Genomic DNA, 18,553 nt, shown 5'->3' on the forward strand with positions numbered 1-18,553 from the left:
TTCATAAAACTGATCTTAATTAAACATTTTTTTCCCCTCCTCAGATTGCTGTTTCATCGCACATCAGAGTAACACGCTCTAAAAACATATATTCTCTTGAGATTCGAAATGCAGCAGTGAATGACACTGGAAAATATACAGTCAAAGCAAAAAACTACCATGGGCAGTGCTCTGCTACAGCATCTTTGACTGTACTCCGTAAGTTTGTTCTCAGAGTCTTGGGTTCAGACTAATCACAACTTCTTGCTGTAGTGTGTCTACTAAAGTGACTTAAGAGAAAAGCTACTGGTAATGTTGATTTAAGTATTTTAACAAGTTCCTATTTCTTTTGTATGTTATATATACAGTACTAAAACAGCATTAGAAATCTTTATAACACCCACCGAGGAGCACACAGATGCTGTTTTACTTCAATAGATGCATGTTAACAGAAGGCTATGAGCATTCCTTCTAGGATGACTGCATTAAGACCTTGATGCTGGCAATTACTCCTCAATAACTAGCAGAATCTTTTCCAATAAAACACAGTTAATTTTTTTTATAGCAATTTAGCCATAGCTGAACTGGGTTTAATATTTTATTGGCTGTACTATTTCCCAGTTCCTAGCATCAAGGGGTTGCTATGATTTGCTGGTACGACTGTGCTTAGGTTTAAAAGAAAGCTGCAGTGATTGAGCTTTTCTGTTGCCTTTTATAGCTACAGAACAATGCAGTGAAATACAGACCTTCCTATACCATGCTTGTAAGACTTGAAAATGTTTCAAAACTTCTACAGTGTCTAATTCTAGTAATGGTTCTAATAGGAAATGCTGTGGGATGACCTATTTCTTCTTAAGTATGCTTTCCCTTCAAGCTCATACATACTAATAACAGTTTCATTTAAAAATTACTGTTTGTGATTTGGACATCTTGAATCAAATGTAACCAAAATAATGTTTACAAAAAAAAATTGTAAACAATTTTATACTCCACTGCAGCTTTCCATTGAAAGCAAACTATGCTGTCTCTTCATTTCTGTAAAATTAACCATACAGAACTGCATGATTTTGTTAATGTGACGTTATCGGTTTTTCCTTCTATGTTTGCAATGCTCCTCAGCTCTAATTGAAGAACCTCCAAAAGAGGTAGTATTGAAGACAAGTGGCGACGCAAGCATGCACGGAAGTTTTTCTTCCCAGTCCTTTCAAATGGCTTCTTCTAAACAAGAGGCTTCATTCAGCAGTTTCAGCAGTAGCAGCATGACTGAAATGAAATTTGCAAGCATGTCTGCCAAAAGCATGTCCTCCATGCAAGAATCCTTTGTAGAGATGAGCTCCAGCAGTATTATGGGGAAATCTAGTATGGCTCAACTGGAGAGTTCAACTAGTAAAATGCTTAAATCGGGTCTGAGAGGTGAGCAATACAATTACTGGTAGAGTTAATGCTTCAGATATCCTGAAGTAGTCCTCAGAGCAAACCTGCTGCATGGCTTAGTGGAAACAGACTAACTTGGTATTTTTTCTGTTTTGTAAAGGAGTACCTCCCAAAATTGAAGCTCTCCCCTCCGATATCAGCATTGATGAAGGAAAAGTTCTCACACTATCTTGTGCCTTTTCTGGTGAACCTGCTCCTGAAATAACATGGTACTGCAGAGGGAGAAAAATTACCAGTCAGGACCAGCAAGGCAGATTCCACATTGAAACCAGTGAAGATCTAACCACCCTGATCATCATGGATGTCCAGAAGAACGACGGTGGACTTTATACCCTAAATTTAGGAAATGAATTTGGTACAGATTCTGCCACTGTGAATATTAATATTCGATCAATTTAGAGAGCTTAAGCTGTATTATTTACACTTGTCTTTTTACAAGTGATTCATATATGGACTGAAATATCTGATCTGTAAATATAAAAAAAAAAAAAATATTTTTGTACCTACCTGAATGAGACAAAGTCCAAAGCTATACATTATGACTTATAGTCATTATTGGCCTTAAGAATTTTGAACACTTTTTTCACTGACATGTACATACTGTATATAGCCGAAGTTAACGGTTATAAAGTTTTGTACCATTTATTTTATGACATTTTGAAACGTAACTTTTGGAACTAACAGTTGGTAGGAGAAAGTTTCTTAGCAAATGACTACCCTGCTCAACATTTAACTAATTTTTGCGCCTCAACTCATTGTTGATGTCTAAGAATGCCTCAACAGGTAGAGAGGCTCCCTGTTGAAGATTACCTACACCTAAGAGATGATACTGTGCATAGTATTTCATACATGCACAAATATTTATGTTGAATCAGAAATGTAAGGCATTGGTGATGTTTGCAATTACCCTCCTGTAAGCATTGCTTTAATGTTTTACATTGATCTGATTATGTCATAACTTCCATACCTGACTGACAACTTTTGGACAAGGTGCAAGCGGCCAGCACTTTGTTCACCCACTGCCTGTGTACTGTTTCTGACATATTGACTGCCTGAATAGCTTTAAAAAAGTAACATCACCTGGCCATCCCCTTAATCAACAAGGCTATTTAGGTACTCAAGTGCAGCAGCAGTACCTCCTCTTGGAGGTTCGTAGGGTGCAGTGATTGAGTTTGTGTGGTAGTATTAGATATCCAGTAGTCACTTCTGGGCAACTAAGCAATGAACCGCAGTTTGAAAACAAACTGTTGTTACAACATCAAATACCGCCCTGCACTTCAATTCGCTTTAGTTCTCCTAATGTAGTAATAAATCTTGTTAGCTGTTGAACCTCCTTGAGATAGAATTGTTCATTTGAAATAAAGCATGCTTTCTGCACCATAAAACCTGACTCCTTTTATTTATTTATTACACTCTGTTTTTACAGCTCCTGTACTACACTACAGAAAAAGCTACTGAAAGAAAAGACTAGGTAGAAATGCAGTTCTCCAGTGTAAGTCAGGTAGTTGTTGAAAATCCAGCCATCTATCAGAAACAGCCTGACCATCAGAAAAGTCTGCCTTAAAGACAAGACTGAAAAAAAAAAATATCATTATAGGTTCTTCATCGACAAAGGATAAACTCTAGTAGCACATGCCTAAGCATTATGCAGTTACCATTCCTCTGGTAAGTGAATTTCCACTACACCTTATGTGGATAAATTGCTAATCTCTCTTCTTTATAGCTGGTCTCTGCTGCAAGGGGTTAAAACCTGCCTCCAGGAAACCCAGCTATCGCTTCCTTTTTTTGGCAGCTGCAACTGGTATAGACTGGTAGACCCTAACTGCCTGTACCTACAGGTTGTCTCCTCCCATAAGTGATTAAAGGCCCATGCCCCATCAGTTCCCCATCCCTCAAGTCAGCTGACATACCTATAGGAGCAAAGCCTGTCTTCACACTCTGGGGGCAGGGGGGAAAACAGAAATCCCATGCAGGCAGGTCACAGTTTTGGTTACCTATGGAAAAAGAGTATCAAGGTCAAAGGAGCAACTCAGCTCCTAGATTTCACTCTGGTCAGCAGAAAAAGCTTGAGAACAAACATACTCAGCAATGAAACACTGCCTCAGGGGCTGTAAAATTCTCCCAAGTGGAGCAGGGGCCTTAGTTAGCAACACTACGTATCACTATGACTCCCAGCATACTACTACCACCATTACAAAAGAGTTTGTCAGAAGTAGTAAAGCAGGTAGCATATCTTTAAAAATCTATTCCCAAAAATATGTCTATAAAAAAAAAGTAGCCTACTATAATTTCCTACAAACCTCTATACTTACCAACCACTAGGTATCTAAATGATGCAGGAAAGCTAATAAATGGGGATGGAACAAGGACTAAAGTAAAAATAAGGATTTCAGAAGAGCAAAGGTTTGGGTCCGGACAAGATCCAGACTTTTTCCAGTGACAGATCCAGGAACATTTAGAAAAAAAATCATAAAGATGAAAGACTCAAGGGTGTGTGGTATTTCTTCCTTAGGGAGGAAAGTAAAAAAGAATAATTAACATGAGGTAAAAAATTATTTCACTATTTAAAGTACTCAAAGATAAAACCAAAACCTCAAGAAAGCTTCTCATTCTAATTCCAGTAGATGTTAAAAAAAAAAAAAAAAACCAAAACAAACCAAGAAACTCAATACAAGACAAACCCACATAGGTACAGTCTTGTTTAACCAACAACTAACACGTGTACACAGGCACATAATAAAATTAACACTAAAAATGTCTCAGCAGGAAGTTATATATAGTGACAGACAGCATCTGCAGATTTAAGCATGGACTGTTCTCCACAAATGCTACTGGAAACTCTGTCTCCATCACCTCTACTGAACATATTTACTTAAACAAGAGGTGTGGCAGTGCAAGTTCACTATGCCTGTACCTCTCTGGCCCAACTCTGCAAGTGCATCTAGCTTTAAATGGATGAGTTGAGTCACTCACATGCCTAAAAATAGGGTTTACAGTATTCACTGACTTTGCTGAAACACAGCTTTAATAGGTAACTTTACACGCCAACCTGCTGAGCAGTGCTGTTTCACAGGACTGCTAAGTGCATGCCAATATAGAGTGACATCGACAAAGTCACAACCTAAAGCTTCCAAATTCAGTTTCACAGAACCCATTCCCTAAACAGTAACACTTCTCAAGACAACAGATTAAGCAGTCTCTGGATAGAAAATAAACATCAAATGAGCAGGGAACATTTAAAATTATTTGCTTATCATGTTCAAGTTGAATATTCAGATTTTTAAAAGTACAAGCTGATACTTTCTCTCTTTAAAGATAAAATCTATTGCACCATAGGACGAAGTTCAGAAAAATATCCTACCACCAACAGGTGTGTGACAGCATTTGGACCTCATGTTTCCTGGGTCCTGCAGCGTAAGGAAAAACTTTAACAAAGCTCTGTGAGCTGCTATATAAATTCTATTATAGGGCTATACATTCTCTTCTAACATTTTACATCTCACAGCTTGAGAAAAATAACTGTGATGGTGGACAGCTATGATAACACTGAGAGATTCATTTTACTGCTAACAGACGAGAAACCCTAGTTCTACCATTGCATTTCAATTTTTACCATTGTTTCCACTTTCAATGACTTTTCCCTTCAAGGGGAGAAAATTATATGAACAGAACACAAAAATCTCCATCTCTGATAAAACATCTCTAGTTGGGCTTTTTCCTTCCCTCTTTTTGAAGATGATACTGTTCTACAGCTTGGATTTAAAAAAAAAAGAAAAAAATCAGAATACTTAATGTCTACTAAAAAAAAAAAAAAAAAAGCATAACAGTCAAAAATAAATCATTCAGTCATTCCCCACACTGGAACATGCCACAGTACTAATAGCAGCAGTACAAAGGCGAAAGGATGACAGAAAAAACAAGGTACTCTGACATGTCAGAAAATGACAGTCAGTGCATAGAAAAGTAAGAGTCAGATTCACGTACAGTAATTACAACCTGCTTCTGCAACTGTCACCCAGACTTCGCAGAAAATGCCTAGGCAGCCTGCAGAGTGCATTGAGAAAGGGAAGACACAGAAGCAGCCAAAGCAGTATTTATCACAAGAGTATATAAAACACTGGAAAAAGGAGGAAACGCTCTTTGAATGCTGTCCCTCAACAGGATTTAAAGTATTGACTTTGACATCTATAACTGAAAATCTTGGAGATGCCTGTTTACCTGCCCCTTTGAAAAAGCTGAAGGAAGCCTGCCTTTTCCCCCCGCCCCCAACACATCCATAAGATACAGTTGTGCTCTCATGTTTAGCCTTCTCTCCTCTACATGTGCTGGTTAGAACAGTCAGGGTATGGCTATGGGTATACATGCACCTGCCAAACGTTCTCGATTGTTCATCAAGACTTAACTAATATCAAAATAGTAAACAAAACACCTAAATAGCACCTTCTAATCACTACTGTCCATACACAATGGGAAATGCAGAGGTAAAGCACTTCTTTTAGAATGTTTTGAAGTACAGGCCATTAGTCTATCGGCTTTCTCACATTAGCGTGTTGGACATCCTTTGCAAAGCCAGTGAAGCAGTGGTCCCCCCACTGAACAGGCAGGGGACTGCCTAGCTTCCAAATCTTAGTTCACTGCTTAAGGTAGCTGCTAAGGGGCCGCCACGGCCTTCCAAGACAGCAGCACATTTCAGGATGTTTGTACACAGTTGCAGTTACCTGGGGAAGCTTTACAAGTGAAATAAACATTGGTACCGTCCTTTGGTCCTCAGTGTTAAACAACTAGAGGTCTTCAGGATGGCAGCTGTGGATTTGGGCATCCAGGTTCTACATAAATCCCCTTCAAAGAGTAACTTTCTCTTCTAGATCTGGAATTCTTAGGTTCAGCCCTCAAAGCAGTCAAGAAACAGCTATAACAGGCAGGTTTCACATTAAGTCTTTTAAAGCACGTTAATGAGGAACATCTAAAAAAAAAGTCAAATTCTCAGACACAGACGTTTACTTCATTCAGGTATTATAACTCTAAAAAGATAAACTTAGACCAGCAGGAACAACAGCTATGCAATACTTAAACTTGTGGTGGCATAGCAAGCAAAACTCAAGTTTATAGTTTGTGAAAATAACCCTAACACAAAGAGCTGTGATTTCAATTTTTAAATATTTTTTTTTTTATGCAGAAGCAACCTCTGAAGTATTCCTAGCCCAAAGATTAATTTTCACAAGTTTAAAGCCCCTGAATGTTGTAATCTCAGTAATCTCTGACAAATCTCCAAATCAACTGTTTGATTATTAATTCTTTATAGTACAAGCTAGTAAGCCATTTAAGCATGTTCCATTTCTAATTATCTGATGTCAAGAATGTCAAGAGAGTTCAGAGATACAACTCCATAATTAGACGTTACCATTTTTCACCCAAATATATGTAGTATGCTTGTATTCTTTAAGTGATAAATACTATTTTAAAAATTGAATTGGTTTAGAAGTACTAATTACACATTCTGTGTTGAGGTTCAGCTCCCACTCTCCACCAAAAAGAATAATGATGCAATTAGGCATTCCTGGTAAGCTATTCCCTGAATTGGAAAGGAAAAATCTAAGAGCATCCAGATTTCTTTAAGTCTTACTACACATGGATCACTGTGATTCAGCCAGCTAAGCATCATTTTCAGAAATGCCGCCTTAGCTCCAGATGCCAGAAGTATGACGGCATGTATTATAACAGAATCAGTGAAGATGGTACTTTAGGACTTCTGCCACAGTTTGGCACAGGTATATATAAAAAGTCCGATTTAACTTTACCAGGAACATGTTATGTACATACAAAGCCATCATTCCAGATTTAGTGACGTTTAGAAACCCAAAATGGTGCTGAAGTAATTATATGCAAACTCTGCGCCTGAATCTAATCATTACAACTTTTGACTGAACATTATAATCTATGTAGTGGTAAATCATTATTTACTACTATATGCACTGATAAGTCGCAGAGGTTTTTCTGCACAATGTGGAGTCCAAACTATCCCCTCTGTAGCAGCTGAAAGCCAGAAAAAGATACTTGTTAATGTGACATGTATTTAACACTGTACAAACCGGCAGAAACCTCAGTGACATTTCAAAAAGCAGATCTAAGACAGCATATAATCCAAGACACACTCATTGCAATTTGCAGTTTCTTGTCTGAACATCTTTTTTAATACTTGTTTTTACAATTGTTCTAAGTGTCATACAGAATACATTAAAGCAAACATTCAGGAAAAACAACGTACAAGCACATGTGTGGCTGATATGCATACGCAAATGCTAGCTGCATGAAAACTGACAGAACAGCACAAATGACAGGTCTGAGCTGGTATCCACAAATAACTTGACCTGTACAAACCATTCCACTCCATTTGACCCTTACTTAATGGCTTATAGACTGGTATTTTATATATGGGCAACAGCTCATATGTTTTTCCTCAACATTTGGACCTATTTTGATTTAGATAAATCAACAATCCAGAAACTTAAAAGGAAAACTTCCACTCCATTCACATCTGTCCTTTCCAGCCTGCTTCAAAAACACCAAATTATTCATATACACAAAAGGAAGACTAGTTAAACCAAATTAAAGAATATTTGATTATAAAAACAGATTTTGGTATGTGCTCGAATGCAAAAAACCCTGTACATTTATCTAGCAATTGTGTAAATCAAGAACATTAAATGGCTTGCTTAAAGTGCTCTACAGCTAAGACTTTATAGACCAAGTTTATCCCTAAATTAATACCCCAAAAATCTCCAAAAGCTTACAATGCTAACACTAACAACCTTATGGACCAAGGTGCTAGTAGGCACTGTTATACTATATCACTCATTAATTAAAGAGTCAAACTCCGATCTCACTTACACTTAATGCAAATTTACACTGATGTAACTGAGAGCAGAATCCATCTCCTGGTGTATGCCATTCTCAAATAATATAAAGGAGTTGCAAAAACAGAAGCTCCCTTTTGTATAAATATGTCATAAATAAAATATGTATAGATACAAATATTCATTACAACAGCAGCTTAATGGTCTAATATTTCAGCTCTTGCTTCTATAATACTTAGCTAAAAATGCTTCTTAAGTGAGCAGAGTAAATCTTTAACAGTGCTGCATTAGCTACTTGTGATGCTACACACCCCAGAAACAATTTATGCACATTTTGAAGCCTTTAGTAGATCTTTAGATCTTTAGTAGTGAAAGTAGGTAGAAATTTTTGATGCAAAAAAGAATAAATAAATAAAAACTATTAAATATCCAATGTTTGGTACAAATGCTTCATATTAAGTTATTTTTATACATTTGTTTAGAAAAATACACTAAATACTTCTACTTTCATTGGCTAAAAATAAGGACCGGATTATGTATATCCTTGTGTTTTTAAAGAAGGCAATGTCAATTACTGTCAAGCTGCTCGAGTAGACCCACTGGTGCCCATGCCCACAGCCCTTACACAGGCTAAAAAAAGCCACTGCAGGGCTAATCACAGCTCCTGGTGACAAATGACCACAAGGCCCATGGCACAAGGTGCATTTTCGCAAAAAAAATGAAACCTTTTTGCTGAAGTTTATAACCTGCAGGTTTACTAATGTATCAGTTATACCTTCACACTTTTTAAAAAGAGCTACATTTACAAATGTGGATGCTTATCTGTTAAGCCATCATTTGTTCCAAAAAAATGCACATTCAAACTATGAAATATTAGGAAAATACTCTCGCAAATAAACTATATAAAGATAAAATACACTTCAAAGATAGTTTTTATGTAATTCTATAAAGTGCAGAGAAATCCTTCTAAAAAGGGAAATGACTACTTCCTATAACAACAGTATAATTACAGCAGCTTTTGCATAGCATTATTTATAGAAAATTGAGTACTTTCTTCAGGAAGAAAAGGATGAAAGAGTCTCTTCCAGTTCAGATCTTTCATTTGATACTGATCTATTTTCTTCAGGAATGGTTGATGATACCAGATCTCCATTGACAGCACTTCTGGAACAGTGAGCAGATCCTACAAAGATATCAGTAAGTATTTAATTTTCAACCCCAAAAAAACTCACAGAGTCTGTCAGGGGTTTTTTTGCTATTTCCTATATATAAGCAACCATAAGCATAATTAGTCTGGACTTTTCCTGAAAAGATTTCAATGAATATCATGCCCAAGGAATGATGGATATGAAAAACGTTCATTCAGCTAGTATAAATCAAGTAATTATTTTTTAATACACAATGATTTTTACATTATAAAAGGACTGTAATCTGTGAGGTGCAGATATATTCTGTATAAGGAACATATCAACTTGTGTTTTCTTAAAAAAGACTGATGTATTGGTAAGCATTTAACTAAAACATTTTCCGTTATTAAAATGAAATGGATGACTTACTGCAACTTCGGTATGGCTAGGCTACCTGACAGGAAAGAGAAAGGACTAAGATAACTGGAAGGTATCAGAGGGAGCTTCTAACAGCGTAAGAAAACAAAAAAAACAGAGAAACTGAGCTAGAAACTAGAGCTATGTAGTAAGGAACAAAAAAAAGCCTGGTATTAGCAGAAAGACACAAGACAAACACTCTTCTGAGCAGTCCTGAAAGCAGTCGAGACTGGGCAACCAACACCAGAAAGTCCAGCTGGTAACAACAAAAGCCTTGCATAACAGCAGGTGAAATTGATGTGCACCCACATTAGCAATGGGACACAAAATAGGTTCTAACCTAATTCTGTGAGCTTGGGATACATGCCAGCATACCCTATGCTGCTGGCAGATGTGCAAGGTGAAAGAGGCGGTTACCCTGCAACATGCAAGCATCCGAGAAGCAAGGAGACAGTGCGGAGGTGTGAACACTTGCTTCATGGTAGATTGCAAAGCATTAGTACCTCTTTGTGCTCACATGGTTTCAGCAATGCGCAGGCCTCAGGGTTTTTTTTCAATCCAAGTGAGGCACCAGGCACTCCAAAAGGAAGAAAGACTAAGCCAGAACTAGTCAAGAAGAACTAGTCAAGTTAAAATCTCCCTGAGCAGAGTTAGGATGGAGTCAAAACGACAACAAGATTCAAAAGGAAAAGCCACAGAACTGGCTAACAATGCTATAGGCCCATCTGATCAGGAGGGAATAATATTCTGATCATGACATAACTTCATAGGTTTTTGGGTTGGTTTTATTTATCATGGCCAAGGTTGCACTCCTTCAGAACAGCTGTTCTCTACAAAAGGCAAGCAGCCACCAAAATGAACCATCTTTCCACAATGCACTGCGTAGAAATTACCCTCCACCACTCACAGGGGTCACAGAAAGGAGAATTTGTTTTGTGACTACAAGCAGGTGGCAAACAGTATTCCACACCACGTACCAGAACGTCATTTACGTAAGATTCTATTAATGCAAACATACCTTTTCTAGTTACGTCTCTATTTTATCTTGCCAGCAGTCCCACTGATATTGACACAACTACTGCAGCTGCAAAATCCTTTTCAATGTGAATGAAAGCCAGCACAAGTCAGTCACAAACTACAAATGCTTTGAGTTATAATATAGGAATCTTAAAACCAAAACTTTGCGTAACTAGGAAAAGTTTTTTCCTCATACTGGTATCAACACTGGAACAGCTGCTATAAAAAGAGTAATAAATTGTATAGAGAAATACAAATGAACACCACCCCTCTTCCAAACTTACTCTGAGAATCTTCAAATGGAGTATCACTGTAAAATTCTGTATCTGAGTATGTTCTTCTGCGCCACTGTGAAAATCGGTGAAGGGATGAAATTGGTTCTTTTACAGAATGATTATTCCTACAAAAGAAATGAGATCTATTAGTAAGCAAAATCTGTAACAACCCCCCCAAACTTAATATACTTTAGACTTAAAATAATTTCAGTGCTTAAACTGTTAGTATCGATGTTTTTCACTATACAAAACTAAAAACTTTATTTTCACAATTAGAAAGCCTGAAAATGGAAATAAAAATATAACACCATGTTTGCATCCAGAAGAAAATAAATTGAGAATCTGAAATACTGACTCAAAAAGAATGTTAACATTTCAAGCTCTGTGTCATGAACTTGCCAGAATAAGTAATTTGCATAGCTTCTAGTATGAAGAAAAGTTTATAGTGCATGAGAGACAGCAGCTGCATTATTTGCTACCAACGCTGATAATCTCCACCCCTAGTTTTCAAAATTGCATCAGCTTACGCTCTTTAACTTTTCTTCCCCAAGCAAACAATCCTTCTCACATTTTTATTTTAATGCTAGCAGGCTCAGGGAGTTTTTTTTGAGACATAAGAAAAAAAGCTTACTGAAATAGAAAATTACCTTTCTGAATAGCAAGGACCAGGGTGGCTAATGGAACGTTTCATCTAGGGAAAAAAAAAAAATCCAAACAACAAACCACACCAAAAATGTCACAACCTACTTATAAGAATAATATGCATGCCTAAATTAATTTTTACTTTATTTACAGTCTTTACAATACAGCGCAAACTTTTCTTGTTTAATTAAAAGCAACCATTCTTAGTTAAAAATCTAATTTAACTATATGAAAACAGATGGACTGCCATCAACATTCGAAGTTTTAAAACATTCACACAGGAAGTAGTTTTCTACAACAAAATACTACCTAGTTTCTATGGAATTCACTCTCTTTTGCTCCAAAGTTATTCATACAGCCATTTTTAACTGCTAAGATATGCAGAAATATCAAGACATGTTTCCTCTACCAAATGCCAGCTTAAATTCTCCATCACCCACTAAAGTCAAATCCTGCCTCTTGATTCCTTGTGGTTCTCCTGATTATCACTGTCAAATCTCTATGCATATCCAAGAAAGTTATTAATTTATATCAATAATGATCGGCTTTGTAAGTAAACTGGTGATAGAGATGTAAAAAAAAAAAGAAACAGTTGAACTGAGGAAAAGTTAAACCTCATTCATTTGCAAGTTACCTCATTACAGGGTCTTGATATGTAAAATAAAAGACTGATTCTGTAAAGGCTAGCAAACAAAGACTGGGAATGGAAAATTATTGATTTATATTTAGGACCAGTACGGATCATAACAGAGTCAAGATTTCAACTGCTGACATCATAGCACATAGCAATAGCATAGTCATCAGCCATTCTTTCCCCTCATTCAACCAACAATATGAGACTTAAGAAAAAAATAGTATTTCAAAATGTCTAAACCATTTGGACAGGTGATGGTGACACAGGAGAAACCAGGGGATCAGGGTGAGGCAGCTGGAACATTTCTGGCTTAAACTTGGCATTAGCAATCTTCACACATTCTTCAAGTGTTGTGATAAATGTATTGCATGTGGCGCTAAGCAAGGAAGAGGCTTCATGCATGTTCTGAAAATAAATGAAAGCACAAGCATAAGCAAGAAAAAAAAAATATTAAAAGATGCAAATACAACTCTCCCCACCACCACGCCCACACAATTTCCCTCATTACCAAAAAGAGCTTCCATTTCCCATTTTATTTAAGCAAATGTACATTTTCCAATGAGGATAATTTAAGCAAGTAACATGACAGCATGGTAACTTCTTTCTGGCATCTGAATTTGTTTAGGGTATCAGCCAACAATGCTGTAACTTTTTACTGCAAAGCTTGTGTGAGTGACTAACTAGTGTCAGAAGATCATTCAGTGAAACAAATGAATTGCAGCAGAATGCGCCAACAGCTTTATCACTCCAGTGGAAGGAGCCTGCAGGTCAGTTTCACCTTGCTGTAAACAATTTGCTTTGTTGCAATACCATCAGCCCCTCGCTTTGCCCTATGGTGGACAACTATATTGTCCACACGCTGCTCAAGAGTGTAAAGTATGAAGCCATTCATAATTTCCAGTACTAATTTTCATTCGAAAGCAGAAATACTAGCATGATGTTACTTGTGCATATTCAGACAGACTTAGCTACACTGCAGGTTTCCAATACCTGTAACACCAGCTTTCACTGCTAACAAATTGGCAAACCCTCCTAACACAAGGACGAGAAGAATGGACAAACAAGATTGTTTCAACTACTTTGCCCATAACGGAGATGCAAAACATGACAAATTATTGCCCAACTCATACAGCAGCTCTTCTGGCCTTTTAACCAAATGACTCAATTGCTTCCTAATGCATGTTACAATTACATTTAAGTCATCCAGGTACTTTATGCACATATATTCAGTTAGTATTATACACACACAAGCACTCAAAAATTGACCTTAGGTTAAATCTCCCAACGTTAGGGAGATTAAAAAGCCATAAAATGTCAACAGAAATTTGAGGTCTGTTATATAATTAGGTTCTCCAATGGCATTCTAGAAGTACTGTACCTCAATGCTGGGAGAAGAGCGAGTCTCATCATGGTGAACAAATTCTTGTATTGTATGAACTTGCTGCATTAAAAGATCACAGTAGAGACGAAGTTCGGACATTTTGGTTTTAAGAGATTCACTGGTCTCACTTATTTCTATAAAAAATAAAGGAAGTATAAATTTATTGCATACAATGTAGGTACACATTTTAATTTTTAAGCACTTTCCCTTTTAATTTAGTTAGCAGTTCAAAAATTCGCTTAAACTTTCACTTAATTTTGAGGAAAATTGCATTCTACAATGAGTCAAGAACTGTACTTGAGGCAGGCAATAGTCTGTACCTTTGGATAACTGACACTAATTTAATGACCGTTAAGAAAGAGGCATATTACTACAAAAGATAAAGTTGAAATCTTTCTTAGCTGCAATGTAAGGTAGAAAAAGTTTAGTGGATGAAATTTACACCCACATGAGTGGCTGGAAATAGTTACATTAAGCCAGCCAAGAAAAATTATGGAAAACACAATAGTAATTATAAAGAATCAAACCAGCAGAAATGAAATGGCTTCACAACGGCTATGAATCGTATGTTTGTTCTTGTAACAACAAGCTGGTGGTATTTCAGCTATAGAAGAGGTCAATGGAGGCAACCTCTAATCCAAACATCAAGGGGGAATTTACCATATAGATGACTAGAAATAATTACAATTTATATTTAAAGACAATAATACTGACTTTCTCCCACAATATCTATACACTATCATTATCTGAAAACAAGCATTTGAAAAAGTGGTACGATTGTATATGCTTTAAGTAACACACATACCTTTTTCTTTTTTTGTTCTGGTATCTGCTAAACATGCTTTTGCACTCCCCAGTGCTACCAGCCACCTTTGCCTTTCAGCTGCATTAACTGCTTTCATATAGAAATGCTGTTCCCCTGGGATGATTAGCTCCATTCTTGTGTTGTCTGTTGCATGAACTTATGATAGAGAGGAAAAAAACAATTTTGAAAAAAAAACCCAAAAACAACCACACAAACAAAACCAACCTCAACTCAGTAACAACTATTTATTAAGTACTGATCAAAGTATTTTGAAATGTTTATTACAATCCCGTAATAATAATCACATTGTGATTTTGGGTTACTCAACCTGCTGCTCAGCCCTTCTCCTCAGCAGGCCTTCAAGACAACAGGTAGGAACACAAGATGCCGAACAGCAGCCAGACTCGAGTATAACGGGGTCCCCTTTCTGCATTAACAACACATGGCGTATGGATCTGTAGTAACTGTTGTATTCCAAACCTGGTCTAAACGTGGTAAACTGAAGAGGTCTGTTGCAAGGACAAGTTATTTATGGAGGAATAAGATAAGAACTGAAATAATCTCCCTTTCTAGACAAAATCTGGCTTCACAAAGTTGCAAAGTCAACCAAGAACCAACGTGGACTTTGTTTACAGTCTATTATTCTCAATACTACATCTTTAACTGAATACTCTGCTGAGTTTCATCTTATCAACCACAGTTCCTTCAGACCTACTCCCCAACAGCCATGGATGCAGGAAACTGTACCAAATCCAGACTTCAGCTACTATCTTGCCTTCACCAAAAGAACAAGATGACAAGCAAAATGAACAACTGGAATGGCCAAAAAGTGGATCCTCCACATCACTGATTTCATCTACATCAAGGAAACTAACAAATAGGAGATACCACAGGAAAAACACATGGTGGCCCATGTAAAATAAGAAGTCTCACTTTTTAATATGCAAGTACCCATATCACAAGCCCAGTCATCTGTGGGTGTCTGGAAAGAGGTCAAGCGTTGAGAGCCATGCAGAGTTAGACAATGCCTTGCTACTAGCCAAGAAGGCTGACCCACAAAGGCTGAACTCAGTCTGACACAAACAGTTCACTTACTAACTCTAATACACCCATCACCCAAACACAGGGGCATCTGCTAACAGTGACAAAAGTAAAAAATGACTCAGGAAAGCAAAAGGCTAAACATTTCTGGTTTATGAGAACCTCCACTTTTGGGTAACTGCTGCTGCTCCTCTGAAAAACTACCATTCATAATTCAGTCTCTTATCCCTGGTCCTAAGAGGGAAAAGTGGGAGAACTAAATAACTAGACAAGACAACTTCAAGAGTAAGCCACGTTGCACACAACTATTTAAAACAAAAATGAATATATTGTGGGTTCTAAATCTCAAAGCAGAGCTCTGTCAAAAACATTTTTTTCTTTGCCACCCACTTCATAATTCACATTCATTATTATTTGTGAAGCAGTCACACTGGACTATAGATAAACAAAAACAGAGGAGGAAAAACTTGTGATGCAAAATGTCTGTTGGGTGATCTTTTCTGTCTCCCTGACAGCTAAAATTTCCTCAAGCAGAAATCTATTAATTCTTACCTTTTATTTCACACACAGCCATCTTTATACTTCCTTTGCTGCCTTTGCAAACATCATCCTGTGAATCATAGTATGACAATATCCCATTGTCTAAAACAAACCACCGAGGCTGCCAACCTAGCAAGATCAAAAACACAAAAAGGAAAGTTTAGTCTAATTACAAAACTGCAAATCAAATTCAGCACATTGGCTGTTAAAAAACTTTTATTAAAAATGCAAACATTAAACTATTCTTGTAACACACAAGGAAGTAAACAATCTGCACAGCCTGAAGACCAGAGCCGCTCTATAACCAGGCTAATATTATATGGATACTTCACTCCCATTCTTTTTGGATGCAAGACCAGCAGTATTTCAGTTTCCACTATATTATGTTCTAGAGCAAAATTAAATTTTAATTTAGCCACCAAGCAGGTGCCTATTTTGAAGGCTAATAAATTACATACCTCTGAAGAACCATTCTCATTCAAGTATATTTTTCAGGTAGACTTTCTTAAGTTTGTAGGATCTTATTTGTAAATTATGAAGAAATGACTGATGTCACCAACTGCTACGCTACGGTCTCCTCTGCCTACTGTACTTCAGTGAAAACTTTATGTTTCACACTTAACTATTGACACACCATCTTCTCTGAAAGTAGCCCCAGCTCCACCACTCAACAACAATTTAATGTCAGGCATTTTGCAGAGCACTGAAACAAGAGCTATATTCCTAGGTCCATTTGTGAGGACAGCGTATACCAGATCAGCATTATCAAAATTATGTAATGATCTCCAGCTTCGCTACACCTACAAAACAGAGCAGTTTATGCATAGACACAAATATCTGTGAGAACTCTATGCAGCATTACACCATACAGTAAATTATTGTCACAAGTCCTGCTCGATTAAAATATATTAGCATACTTTACTCCCCATCCTGCCCTTTTCTTTTTTTAACAGCTATTTCATAAAACTCAACACTCACTGGAATAGGCGCCCTAATTTTTAATACTAACTGCAAGAACTAAAATATTTTAGTAGTGTAACAATTACGCTGGCCCATTACAGTCTGGGTCAGCTGTACAATAGGAGCAGATTATCCCTCTGTTTTACAAGTCAACACGAAACTTTAGCTTCCTGCTTGGCTTAGGGTTTGGAATGGCAACAACTGCGTGGCCAAGAGCTCAACACAGCTGGCGATACGAAGGTGTGATCCACGGCACTTCGCAATCGCCATTCCAATGAAGCAAGCTGCACCCATTCAGACCAGGAGGCTTAATCAGGTACCAGACTCCTGAAAATCAGCTAAAGGCCTCCGACTACTCACATTAAGTCATTATGAGTTTCAACACTAATTCAAGAAGTGTAAGACCGGGCCCCATTACATCATGTCTCAATCCCATGATAAGGAAATAACAACATGCAACTAATTTTTTTTTATTTATTTGCTTTAATGGTAAGTGTCTGTGCCTTTCAAAATGCAGAGTGGTAACTAATAGGCAGATCGACACTCAGATATTAAAATTGAATGTAAAAGAAGTATAAACATTGAGGGATTCCAACTCCCATAGGAAATATTTCAAATCCTGTGCGTACATCACCACTCATACTCAAAGAAAATGCACACAATCATGAGTGGACCCGTAAAACAAAGCTCAGAAATGCACTGATGTGGGTTTTTTTCTGCTACAGTGTTGCAAAATGTTGACTCTGTGCTGCCCTTATCTCCTAAGCACATGCAGGGGTGGGTAAGTAGATCCCTGTCTCAACAGCCTGATTCTGATAAAACAGAGATGATTATTGCAGCCTCACATGATGCTGGTACTAGAAAAAACAGAAGCAAAGGACTTAAGACTCCCAAGTGCCTCACAGAAGCAAGCTAAAGAACAAAACCACCTCTTCTGATTCAAAATTGCACAGCATCCCATGTTTGATAAAGTATTTAATAAATTCGAACCTCACAAATTCTTAGATACTGTATTACTGGGGGGGGGGGGGGGGGGAGGGGGGCAGGGGGAGAGCTGTATTTATTTCTGGTTTGCTTTTAATGAAGGAGAAAACATTTTGAATATTTTCCACAATGCCTCAGCAACAGTGACAAGCTCTTTTGCTGCTTGGCTTCTACCATTAATGACCACAACTACTACAGCCTATCTCTGGTTACAAAAACAGATAGCAGGGTAACAAGAAAGTTAGTAATAAAATTTTAAAGTTCCACTAATATGATTAGATCACTTTTTAAAAAATTTAAAAAATTTGCTACCCTCCTATATTCTTGAAATTGTAGGGAATTCCTGACACACTGTAATTCTGAAATGCAAGAGCAAGTGCTCTCACTTGGCCAGCGCACAGAAGGAAGGGTTCTGCTGATTTTAGAGGGCTACTGACCTTTCAGCAGAAGTTAGCTGCACGTT

The 18,553-nt window shown here is 37.3% G+C and overlaps 2 protein-coding genes across 9 annotated transcripts in view; one reads left to right on the plus strand and one right to left on the minus strand.

Annotated features, from left to right (window-relative positions):
- The window catches only part of TTN (titin), a 238,651-nt gene extending 235,853 nt beyond the window's left edge, over positions 1-2,798 (plus strand). The window contains exons 253-255 of the mRNA XM_056349795.1: positions 45-198; positions 1,099-1,392; positions 1,514-2,798. Coding sequence (XP_056205770.1) covers positions 45-198; positions 1,099-1,392; positions 1,514-1,812 — 747 coding nt within the window. The 3' untranslated portion in view covers positions 1,813-2,798. The remainder of the gene's footprint in view (positions 1-44; positions 199-1,098; positions 1,393-1,513) is intronic.
- The window catches only part of PLEKHA3 (pleckstrin homology domain containing A3), a 30,328-nt gene that overhangs the window by 10,010 nt on the left and 1,765 nt on the right, over positions 1-18,553 (minus strand). For 3 of the 8 annotated variants that reach the window (XM_056349804.1, XM_056349803.1, XM_056349805.1), the window contains 7 exons: positions 16,159-16,275; positions 14,566-14,721; positions 13,758-13,894; positions 12,620-12,784; positions 11,751-11,794; positions 11,113-11,228; positions 7,582-9,450 (listed from right to left, as the gene is read on the minus strand). In XM_056349804.1, coding sequence (XP_056205779.1) covers positions 9,323-9,450; positions 11,113-11,228; positions 11,751-11,794; positions 12,620-12,784; positions 13,758-13,894; positions 14,566-14,721; positions 16,159-16,275 — 863 coding nt within the window. In that variant the 3' untranslated portion in view covers positions 7,582-9,322. Of the gene's footprint in view, positions 1-1,487; positions 1,626-3,323; positions 3,408-6,167; positions 6,377-7,581; positions 9,451-11,112; positions 11,229-11,750; positions 11,795-12,619; positions 12,785-13,757; positions 13,895-14,565; positions 14,722-16,158; positions 16,276-18,553 lie in introns of those variants that run through there. The other 5 variants (XR_008823599.1, XR_008823597.1, XR_008823598.1 and 2 more) reach the window with 4 other exon arrangements.

The sequence above is a fragment of the Falco biarmicus genome, chromosome 8 (genome assembly GCF_023638135.1).
Source record: "Falco biarmicus isolate bFalBia1 chromosome 8, bFalBia1.pri, whole genome shotgun sequence".
NCBI lineage: Eukaryota > Metazoa > Chordata > Aves > Falconiformes > Falconidae > Falco > Falco biarmicus.